Source organism: Sander lucioperca, chromosome 10 (genome assembly GCF_008315115.2).
Source record: "Sander lucioperca isolate FBNREF2018 chromosome 10, SLUC_FBN_1.2, whole genome shotgun sequence".
In the NCBI taxonomy this organism is placed as follows: Eukaryota; Metazoa; Chordata; class Actinopteri; order Perciformes; family Percidae; genus Sander; species Sander lucioperca.
Genome location: NC_050182.1, coordinates 20,687,896 through 20,699,525, shown reverse-complemented (window position 1 = coordinate 20,699,525; position 11,630 = coordinate 20,687,896). Strand labels below are relative to the sequence as shown.

Here is an 11,630-nt window from a genome sequence, read left to right as displayed (position 1 = left end):
CAGATGGTGGCTCTCTTCCAGAGGGGACACTCCTACCAAAGGGGAGGACACACACTTCATTCACATATGTTTTCCTCCCCTTCCTGCATGAATAGTGTGACAAAGCAGAGGCAGCTGGGGAAAGCATTCAGCAGTAGTGCCTGCACTGCTTAGCTGTATTCTCGCAACAGATCTGGGGCAAGAAGGCAGCAGGCCATGCATAAATACAACTAGGGGAGATAATGGTGCACAGCTACTCTTAGGAACTGAAGAACTATAGTGGTCCATGTTTCACTGCTAGACAGTCTCTGGTTTTGCTAACAGAGAGCAGAGGAACTTGTGTTTGCTTTAAATAATAGGCTCCAAGTTTTGTATTCACCAACTCATTTTTTTTTCAAACATGGGGTGCTCCTCGTCCAGTGCACAGACTGTTGATCAAGAGAAAAGACCAGGTACAAAGCCAGAGGAAAGCAATGGAGATACAGTGGGTAAGTAATCACCTGGGTAGAATTTAAATGTTTAAAAGTGAAATTTATATTTGTTTGTGTGTTTTTTAACTGGCGAGCAGAAAATATGATGTATACATTTACTCAAGATATGTACAGTAGTTGCTCTAAGTTACTTTCCTTTAGTCAAGTCTTGCTGAGGGGTGTGTGACTGCTGCTGGTTCCTCTGGAACACTGTGTGCTTTTTCACTCTTCTCTGCTGCACAGCATACTATAGTACCTCATAGAGAGAATTATTCATGTTAACCCTGTTTCTCATCAGTGCCCAGAAGTGGATGGCATTTATTTTTAATCAGCCATTTCTAGGTTGATGTCCATTAAAAGTGTGTTGACAAAAACTACATTGCATGATTTATTGATGAAGTGAGAGCTGACTTGTATGTTAATGTTCATTCTCTCAACCTTATTGCACAAAGCTAATTGGGCGTTTACATGTAGGTGAACCTAAATTGTTAGAATTTAGCTCAGACTGCATACAACTCCAACAGTAGCACTGTGTGAAAGCCAGCTGGGAGTGCTTTAGCAGTCCATCTGCAGCCTGAGGCAAGAGTTGCAACCCAACCTGTTTTCCGCCACTCCACAGTAGTCTGATTTGTGACTTTAGATATTTTTCACACACAAAAAATGTCTTCTACAAGATCAAACTGATGTGATCCAAAAGATTAGGGCTGCCCACTTTTATTTGCTAAATCGACCAATTGGTCGTTTTGGTCTTAATCGACTAAGATTTTTTTTAGTTGGTTAGACATTTATTAAAGATTTTTTTTTTAATAATGAATTACTTATTTCCGAGAAACTTATGAGCACATCTCTGGTAAACACAATATTTAAAGTGGTGCTTTTGCATGACTCTTTGTGGAGAAACTCAGTTTTACAGATCTGTCGATTAAATCAACTAATCAATTAGTCAATAGATAAAATCATTTGTGTTAGTCGACTAAGAATTTCTTTAGTCGAGGACAGACCTACAAAAGATAATAATAGTAGCTTTATTTATAGGGCACAACAGTTACCAAGTGCTTTATTATTTTTTAATATAAATAGTTACAACAAATGTCATCGGTTAAGAAAACACCACAAGATAAAAGTGAGTGTTAAGAAGTGATTTAATGGACGATACTGAGTTTGCCAGCCTGAGATCTTCAGGCAGGGAGTTCCGCAGCTGAGGGAAACACCCAGACAACCTGGTCACCTTAGTGTGCTGCTTCTTCATGCTTCCAAAGTTTGTATGCCAAGGTTGTCTCAAAAAGTGAGTCGCTTAGATGAACATCTATGTATGCATGATGAGGCGTGTTTGAAATTTGCTCCTGGAATTTACAACTCACACAAACAATAGATGCCGGATTGCAAAGGAGAGAGAGGAGGGGCTAGGAGACTGATGCCCTTTTGAAAAGAACCCCTTTCAGGCTACGGAAATTCCTCTGCATAGGATTTTAGCATCTAAACATGCGGTCATGCTCTGTGGGTAATCGCCTTGGTTTGTTTGGCTTTGCATATGGACTCTCTGTGTTCAAGCCTGTGCAGACGCCTACCAAGAGGTCTGACACAGACCATGATTGTCAATTCATGGGTTTAACCTACTGGCACATGGCTATGTCATGCCTGGCACAGCTGCATGTACAGTATGTTCTCACTCCATCTCCAGCTCCCCACATAAACACAACAGTTACTGTCCTTGTTAGAAAGTGTCCCTTTTTTGCATGTAATTGCTCCAGCTCATGCCCCCCACCAAGCTAATTATTATGGTAATGTAAACATGTTACTACAACACGCTCATCAAGTTATTTGATATATTTCAATATTGATCCAGCTTGATATGCTACGATGACGCTACGAAGTGGCTCATGCCAGCCACTAAGCTAATTCCTACGGTAACGTTCTACCGTTAAGACACACTCATCAAGTTATTTTTAGCATGATTGTTTTGACCACAGACAACAGCGCTGGGCTAACCCACGATTGAGTTCACCACATACTATAACGTTGACTACAGTAGCTGTATGGGTTGTTAATTCATCTAATGGTAAGTTAGCAAGTTAACTACATTAGCTAACGTTACCTTAACGTTACATTAGCTAATGTTAACTTGTCGCTGTTTCATTAGAATGAAATTCCATAACGTGAATAAATGTGACTAAACGTAACATGAAAAACGTAACAACGACAGCAACTCCCATGATCCCATGCTACTTCACGACATCATCAAAGTCTGTCTTTTGTTATTGTTTTGATTGAGAGACCCCTAGTGACCAAAAACTACATATTGTACGTTTAATACCTGGATTAAAATAAGGAAAAAATGTAGCTTAAAAGTTTTGAGCAAAGTTAGGGACTGACCAAAGCCTAACAAGTGGTATTATACCTGGTATAGTTCCTCTGTATTTAAGTAAAGCATTTCTACCTTCCACTGTGTCACTGTGTGATGTTTGTGTCAGGGCATTGTCTCTCCAGCCAGCCAGCCAGCTATGGTCACCTGGAGAAGCTTGGGTCCCTTTCCAGGCTCTTACATCACCCCAACAAGAGAAGCAGTTATTGTTCTATTTGCCCTGGCAGGCTTCTCTAAATATGGCTGAATGGGTGGAGGTTTAAATCATACAGTGTACCATCTGTCTAACAAACCAGCTGTATGCCTTTGCCATCCAAGCCACCACTGGTCCCATCCCCTGTCCAGGCCCCCCGTTTGTCCCCCTCTCTCCCCTCTGTGCTATTGGCCAGCCATGGCACTGTTTTGACTGGGATCCCTGGCATCTTTGGCTACTAAATCATGTTTACACACGGGTCATCCATGCCTGGAGAAGCTGTCTCTGTCTCGACCCAAACAGACTTTTCAACACCACGTTGTGGCCTGCTGTGCAGACAACAGCTTTGTATTCTCTGTGATAGTTGGTGTTTGAGTTGGTGTCTGCTTAAAGAACTACACACTGATGGAGAACATGTTTGAAATCGGTTGAAGGAATGTTTTCTAAGTCAAACGCCATTATAAGGATTTAATTTCTGAAAACACTTCTACTTTTGCAATCTACACTCCTAGCTCAAATGTGATTTTAGAAATATTTCACTTCACATAAACACTTTTTCATGTTACGTGTTCTTCCACTAGCTCATTTTCATTTGATTTGCCAGGTCGTCACATTCCCTTCCACCCATCACTCTCTGCTCTCTTTACCACTTCAGACAGACAAATAAAATCAGGAAGCTGCAGCGTCCAAACTATCCACCCATTCAGCTATCTGAACCCTTGTGGTATTTGTGAACAAAGTCCGGACAGTGTTTTTGTAAAGATTTGTAAAACTGTGAAATACTGTTGAGGGAAACTGTAATAAGACACGTCGAAAGCTTCTGTTAGGTCGTTGTGATTCCTGTAACTGAGATGTGCGTTACCGTTCCTGACATTTGACTTTCCAAGCCCACTTTTGTTCCTTATCTGTTGTATTTTCATCCAAGGGCTGATGGCTTGTTCACACAGTTATAAGAGCAGGGGGTCAGGGAATGAGAATAAAGGTACGGTGTCTTTCCAAAGTATTTAATTTCCTCCAAGAGTGGTTTGCATGTCCTCTGGGCTTTAGACAAACAGGCTTCAATAAATCACATTTCCAACTACGGAAATGAAAGGATGTTTTCTTTAGCATGCAGTCTGTGTGCCTTATTTCCCATCTCCTGCCTTTTCATGTTGAGTTAAACTATTGTTTTGATTTTTAACACATTATCATTTTGAAACCAGTTTAAAATAAACACCTTTTTATTTATTCAAGAAAAGAACCTATAGGAACATACAAAAACACCCTGCAATATAGCAGTTGATTTTTTGTTGAATATTGCAGTTAGGATGCACTTTATGAATGTATGAAAGTATGTTGTCATGACAAATGTGGTAACTTATTAACAAAACCATTCAATGCATAGATTCACTTAAAGACCCCCTCAGCTCAAGCTCATTCAAGTTAGGAATCTTCTTTAATCTTTTCTGTTGCTCAGCGTTGTCACGTAGTTACTGCTACAGATTAACAGGGCCTGTGAAAATGGATGCATGATCACAGGGCCTCACAAAGGACTGTTGAAGATCAGTGCTGCATGCTTGCAAGTCGTAAATCCTAATCCAGTTTCTCTTGTCATCCCTGTACTGACAGCACTCAGAAATGGTATCATCCCAGAAGATGCACAAACCATTGAGGACCAGATGCAGTTGCCTGTGCAGACTGCCTTACCAGACGATCTTCAACCGGGAGCCGATGATGAGGCGGAGGCCGTGTTGGTAGCTCTGGAGGCCCAGGAGGATCTTGGCTCTGGGGAGGACCTCCTGACTGCTCCTGAGCCTCTGCCAGAACCTGCTGCCCCTGCAGAGCCAGCCCTAGAGGCCGCTGCTCCAGCGGAAGCCGCTACGAAACCTGAGGCTGCTGTAGCTTTGGTGGAGGCACTTCCCCCTGTGGAAGAAGCTGCCGCCGTAGAAACTGTAGTGGCTGAGGCCACTCCGGAGGTCCAAGCCCATGTTGAGGCTACAGCGGAGGCCTCTTCTGATGAATCTGTTGTAGCTGTGCAGGCAGAGGCCCCTGCTGTTGTTGAGGAGGTGGCCGCTGAGCCAGCAGAGGCCTTTCCTGAAGTTGCCACCCCTGCGGTTGAATCTGTCGTATCAGAGCCAACAGAGGCTTCTCCTGAAGTTGCCACTCCTGCGGTTGAAACGGTTGTATCAGAGCCAGCAGAGGCCTCTCCTGAAGTTGCCCCCCCTGCGGTTGAATCTGTTGTATCAGAGCCAGCAGAGGCCTCTCCTGAAGTTGCCACCCCTGCGGTTGAAACGGTTGTATTAGAGCCAGCAGAAGCCTCTCCTGAAGTTGCCATGCCTGCTCTTGAACCTGTTGTATCAGAGCCAGCAGAGGACCCAGTGATTGTGGAAGAGGCAGCAGCTGCAGCGGCTGAGGCCCCTGCTGAAGTGGCTGCTCCTGTGGAGGCAGAGGCTCCAACTGACAATACTGCACCAGCTCCTACCTCAACAGCACCATGTGAATCCTCAGAACCAGGTGAAGTTTCAGCACCAGCACTAAGTGAGGCCTCAGCACCAGCTGAAGCGGTAGCCTCAAGTGAAGTTGTAGTATCAGATGAGGCTTTGGCACCAGCTGAAGCTGCAGCCCCAGTTGAAGCTGCAGGCCCAGGGGAAGCTGCAGTCCCAGTTGAAGCTGCAACCCCAGGGGAAGCTGCAGTCCCAGTTGAAGCTGCAACCCCAGGGGAAGCTGCCGCCCCAGGTGAAGTTGTAGTACCAGATGAGGCTTCGGCACCAGGTGAAGCTACAGCCCCAGGTGAAGTTTCAGCCCCAGATGAGGCTTTAGCACCAGGTGTAGTCTCAGCACCGGGTGAATCGTCAGCACTCGTAGAGGCAGCACAGCTTCTTATAGATCCAAAGATTGCGGCAGCAACTATTCCAGAGTTGCCTCCATTATCTCCAGTCACTGTTGAGGCCCAAACCGAGCCTCAGAAGGCCGTTGAGGAGGCAACAGCACCTCCAGCAGCAACAACTGTGAGCTCAGAGTCTGCGGCAGACTGTGCAGCACCAGCGAAGGCTCCTGTGGTTGAATCCACCCCAGCTGAAGCACCCTTGGCACCAGCTCCTGAGCCCTCACCTGAAGGTATGGAACTCTGACTAACACATCTGAATTGCTCTCTATTCTATCTACTGTTTTTTCCCTCTTTACAACATAAAGCTTGATTTATGGTTCTGTGTTGAATCTAGGCCGTAGGTACTATGTAGGTACGCGTAGATAAGGACCCGCCGTAGCCTGACGTACAGCTCCCCAGAAATGTAACTACACATTGCGCGAAGCAGACCGCAACAACTGTGATTGGTACGCTTGGCTGTGGCTTGGTAGCGGCACATTTCCCCATGGTGATTTCTGGTTTCTCCGTGAACAACATGAAATCAGGGAGAGGGTTAACTTTTCCTGCTACAGCTTTCTGACCGTGGTCAGAAACCACAGGGGAGACACTTTGTTTCTCCCACTATGCCTCTAGAGTCGCTACTCTCTCCAAATCAGCCTTAAAGGGGGGAATAGATTAACACAACATAATCTATCTAGCTAGCTATTTAAAGCTGATTTGCATTTTTAGTTGTCACTCTGCAATGTGGCGTGGCCACATTTCCTCTATGACTATCAACAGCTAAAAGAAGGATGACAATTGGATGCTACTGGAAGATGGCTGCCATTGTTGAGAGAGTTCTGTATGTCTTGAGAGACTTCATGGCTCAGTGATTTACTTGATTAAACACAAAATAGTTTCCTGACAAACCTGCCATGCTAACTTTGACTTTAAGGCGTCAAATCATGTTTTGACCTGCTTCATAATGGCATGATCCACCAATACTGACAGATCGGAGGGCTGGGTCTGTGGGTGGAGATCATACAATGCAGCATCACCACTGGGTGAAATAGCTGCGGAATCTATGCAAACATGCATTAGGCACTAAGCCTGTGCAAACAAGCAGAAAATGGTGAAAAGACAGAAAGAGGACAGTAAAGACAGATAAAACTGAAGTGATGTGCACATAGATGAGATGTTGTTTACATTCAGGTAAAGAATTAATGGTCCTTCACTAGCCAATCTATCTTCTTGTTAAACATATGGCCAAAGTAAGATTGTTTTACATCACCACCTCGGAGGTCCTGCCTGGTAAATAAGATGGTATCCAATGCACATACGGTTAGCAAAACCAAACTCTCTGAACCATTCAACCGTTCTTGTAATAAACCAATCCTTCACATAGGTTCCTGTCTGTACTCCTGTGATTGGTTGGAGCTGACAGAATGAACAGGATATTGTTTGCCTATGAGGCTGAACAGATAACGCTGTGTGAGAAATAGAAAGCAGCCATACACTCTTAGAGCGAGAAATGAAGGCTTGTCTTGAGTGTGTCGATTATAATGGGAGCATGTTGTCAACACAACAGATCCAGTCACGCAACTCTCACTCATTGTACTCTATTGTGAAGTGACTACAGAATAATCATGCCCTGCTGCTTCCAATTACATAAGACAATGTAAATGCCCTTCAAGCCTGACTGCATTCCAGTCATCATTCAAAATCTTTAATGTGATTGTGATTACTCTGTATGATTCTACTCAGATCCTCATTTTCTTTAATGCTACTACATCTGTTCAATTTCATTTAGAGTTTGTTCTAGTGATGCCATTTGTTCCTTCAGTACTTTAAGTCTTTAAGACAGATACAGACACGGCAGCACTCCTTTACATACTTGGCCCCAATATGTGGAATTTTACACCTTTTTTTAAATACAAAGTACAGGGATTCTCTGGTTAAAATCTGTGAGATACACTGTGTACAATTATTGACTTTATTTAGAAAGCAGTGACTATTAAAACAGTGCCAACTGTCAAGTGTGTATTCTGCATATTATCTCACTAAATGCATAGTGCCTCCAGTAGTACCTTGTCAAGGGGCAGAGCTCGTGGTTTTCTGTACATCCTTCACCCCACTCTTGACTCTCAGAGAACATGCTGTACTTTTAGGGAAGAGACGCCCCTCCAGGCAGCATGTGTAGTATTCTGGTCCGGTGTGAAAGACCTATAGTATTGCATAACATTTATGAGACTTTTTCTCTGGAGGCTATGCTGTGGGCATGCCAGACAAATTACTGCACAGTTGTGTGTGTGTGTGTGTGTGTGTGTGTGAGAGTGTGTGTGTGTGTGTGTGTGCTCGCTCAGACGCCAGGCAAATCACTAGTTAGCCAGTTCAGCAGAACCAGATGTGGCTAAGAAGAAATGTTAGCTCTTCACTTCTCCTCTGTGGTGCATTGTTACAGTAGTTATGTCTTTAGTTTGGTCATACCGTTGCTGTCGGACAGAAACCTTGTATCTCCAGATTTCATATTTCCTCTTTTTCTTCATATATCAATGCCATTGGTCACTCTTTATGTCTGTCTACGGGTTTTACAGATATTTAATATTTAAGCAGTGACAAGGCGATTTTGCCTGACTTCATCTGAGGTAAATAGCACAACCAAATGTTCTCAAAGTAGTGTTTTTGTCATTTCCTGAAAAATGGTTTTGGACATACAAGGCTTTTACAGCACAGCAACAATATTCTTGAACAAGCTCAAAGTTCCCTCAGCATGAAAGACAATGTGGTTTATATTGTATTATGTATTGATTTTTCCTGTGTGTGTGTGTGTGTGTGTGTGTGTGTGTGTGTGTGTGTGTGCGCGCGCAGTGGTGTCTGCAACTGAGGCCTCTCAGGATACAGACAGCGTCAAAGCCAAAAAGGAAGATTGAGTCGGTGAGAGCACAACCACAAACCACACCTAAACCCAATACAAATACTGCAGGATCAACTCAGTATCCTCAATATTCTCCTATGAATGTAGAGTACCCATAAACAACTTCTTCCGGGGGTAAAAAAACGATATATTTTATACGATAATTCTGTCAAACCTACTCTAATTAAAACACTGAATGTGAATTGTGGAAATTGATGTCACATGTCTAAGAATTTTCTAATTTTATTCTTTATCTTCTTTCAGACAGAAGAGATGCACCAAAATAACTAAACCCCCAAAGCTACCATTGCACGGAAACTGGAAGAAAAACAAGACCAAGCAATAAACGCTACATTTTCAGTATTGTCATCAGCGCTTACCAACTGTACCAGATACATTAATATGCACGGTGCCTTGATAACATGTAATTTAGGAAAATTTTCCTACATTTGTAAATATAAACCTTTTATTATGTTTTTCTATTGAGACCTTAAGTGCCTGGAGCCACATACAGTACTCTACACGCAGGCCTATGCAGAAAAAAGGCTATAAAAACACTTAGGTTAGATGAGACAAGAGGGTGCAATATTCTGTGAAATCTGTGAACTCTTGTGAGAGTGTGATTAACTAGGGAAGGGTACTTCAAATAGCTGCTTCTGAGGAATACAAGCCAAATGCAACTGTGAATAAAATTATGCAAAGAGTTTAAGGTGACACAGACACCAAACCGGGTGGATGAACACACCGACTAGGTTTACACTGCCAGCCTAATTTTCTATCCCCTATATAGAACTGATTTTAAAGTATCACATTTTCACAGATTGAATTTTTAGGTTTTATTAAGTCTAATTTCTGCCATAAATCCACATTTCTGATTGGTGTTTTAACATTATTTAATTAAAGCCTTTCTAATAAGGTTACTTTAATTAATAGGAATGACAATACTTAATGTTAAGTAACAGGGTGGACAGTGTAATACTGATAAGCACTACTGTAAGTCAAATCTGTGTTTTTTTTCTGTTTTAAATAAGGAAGAAAACATGCATGCAGATTATCAGATGCATATACAAAAGATTAGTAATGACATAATCATTGCCAGGTTGAGGATGCAGATGATAACCCAAGTTCTGATATGTCGTCTTGGTGTTCCATGAAGCCATTTTGTGAAGCTGCACTGCAGCTGGCAGATGTTCATTTAATTATCTTTCTAAAAATGAAGGCGTTTCCAATTATAAATTCAACAACGCATTCTCACGAATGTGTTCATATGATATCGTACAAAAACATGTTCACACCCATTCGTATGATATCCTACGAAATTAGGTGACCGCCGCTTGGTCAGATGACATCCTGTCGCATGACAGTTAAATTTAGCCGACAAAAGGTGACTTTGAGCCGGGTACACTGTGAGCTGCCGGTCGTTTCAACAGCCTTTACAGTTAAGTTTAGCGGCGGCGACAGTTAGGTTTAGGCACCAAAACAACTAGTTGCATGGGACACAAGCACGCGTTTCCTGGGTACAAGTCTTGTGTTTTCCCCGGGACGCGAACTCTGCTCCCCGGCCTAAAAGCCCTGTGTTTTATGATTTATTTTTTTTATTTTTATGACATCCAGCATCAGTCAATGAGGTGCATATAGCAAAACATACTGTGAATACATATGAATTAAAGTGCTCTACTTTTCATAGAGATATGTACGAATGGTTGATGAAAACAGCCTAATTCAAAGGCCTCTTAAGGCCTAGCAATGCTGATGACATATGCACATTGGTTTTGGTTTGCGTTCATTACATACATGTGTCGCACAATAAGAGATCACCTAGGACGTGATTTTTAAATGATTAGTTCTTAGTGTGAGTTCTTAGAAAATGATTTAAATTGTGTAAGATGTGATGTACAGAAGTGGAGAACGGCCGTGCTTTAAATTATTGTTTTAATGCCACTATCTTAACAAGATCACAACACTTCACTTGAAGGTATTGACATAATCGTGACATGACACTGTCATGAACATGTCATAAATGTTATAAAGAAGTCATAAACGTTTGACTTCTGTCATTAAGTGTCATTCAGTTTTTGTCATGTCAAGTTGTCTTAATAAGGACACTCTAAAGAAATGTAATGTCAAGTTATCATGACAAAGACATCCTCTGGTAATGTCATCCTGGTTAATGTCAGCTGTCATTACAAAGACATCCCAAACAATGTCAACTTGTCATGACAAAAACCGAATGACACTTAATGACAGAAGTCATAAACGTTTATGACTTGTTTATAACGTTTATGACACGTTCATGACTGTGTCATGTCCTAGTTATGACGGTGTCATGTCACAATTATATCGATACCTTCAAGTAAAGTGTTACCCAAGTTAATAATTGGATAATTATCCCGAGGTAACGAGATAATTAACTTGTGATCTCGAGACAACCGCATTAAAAAATAACAATTGCAAGCGTGGCCATCCTCGGCTTCCGCAGTGATGGATGTTGTGGTTAACAAATTTGTTTTGATATCTATCTTTTTTTCATCCGTTTCTTTCTCTGTAATATATTCCTTATGACCTTTGTCTATGATTCTGCTAACCTAGTGTACAGAATAAAGTTTGAATCTCTAATACTAATGTGTGTTTTTAAATGAAATGACACTGTATGCCAGTATGGCAACCAGCACATTACTAATACCCCAATACATGTTTCATGTTTTGTATTTTTAAACAGAGTGCTGAGTGACAGTAGGCCACCTAATTATCCAAAGGTACAGGACTGACCTTTAAAAGAGTTGTGTTTTTCTTCATATAATCTCACAATTTTTTAAAGTGAGATTGTAGGCTAATATAATTTTTCCAGGAAGGTTAATTTTGGAACAATTTTCGGTAAACAACTTCAT

General features: G+C 41.9%; 1 protein-coding gene across 2 annotated transcripts; it reads left to right on the top strand.

Moving 5' to 3' along the window:
• The first annotated feature begins 59 nt into the window (after positions 1-59).
• On the top strand, positions 60-10,662 carry LOC116066573 (skin secretory protein xP2-like). Of its 2 annotated transcripts, none has more exons than XM_036006768.1 (5): positions 60-467; positions 4,613-5,041; positions 5,084-6,100; positions 8,697-8,762; positions 9,007-10,662. In XM_036006768.1, exons 1-4 carry the CDS (start codon positions 380-382, stop codon positions 8,756-8,758), a joined length of 1,596 nt encoding a protein of 531 aa, XP_035862661.1. In that variant the 5' UTR covers positions 60-379; the 3' UTR covers positions 8,759-8,762; positions 9,007-10,662. The 2 variants fall into 2 exon arrangements, with proteins under 2 accessions (XP_035862661.1, XP_031178584.1); XM_031322724.2 differs by having other exon boundaries at positions 4,613-5,070; positions 5,185-6,100.
• The last annotated feature ends 968 nt before the right edge of the window (positions 10,663-11,630 follow it).

Coding starts and splice junctions, on each gene's coding strand:
- LOC116066573 (XM_036006768.1), top strand. CDS start 380: ATGGGGTGCTCCTCGTCCAGTGCACAGACTGTTGATCAAGAGAAAAGA. Junction 468..4,612: donor AAGCAATGGAGATACAGTGG/GTAAGTAATCAC, acceptor CTGTACTGACAG/CACTCAGAAATGGTATCATC. Junction 6,101..8,696: donor TCCTGAGCCCTCACCTGAAG/GTATGGAACTCT, acceptor GTGCGCGCGCAG/TGGTGTCTGCAACTGAGGCC.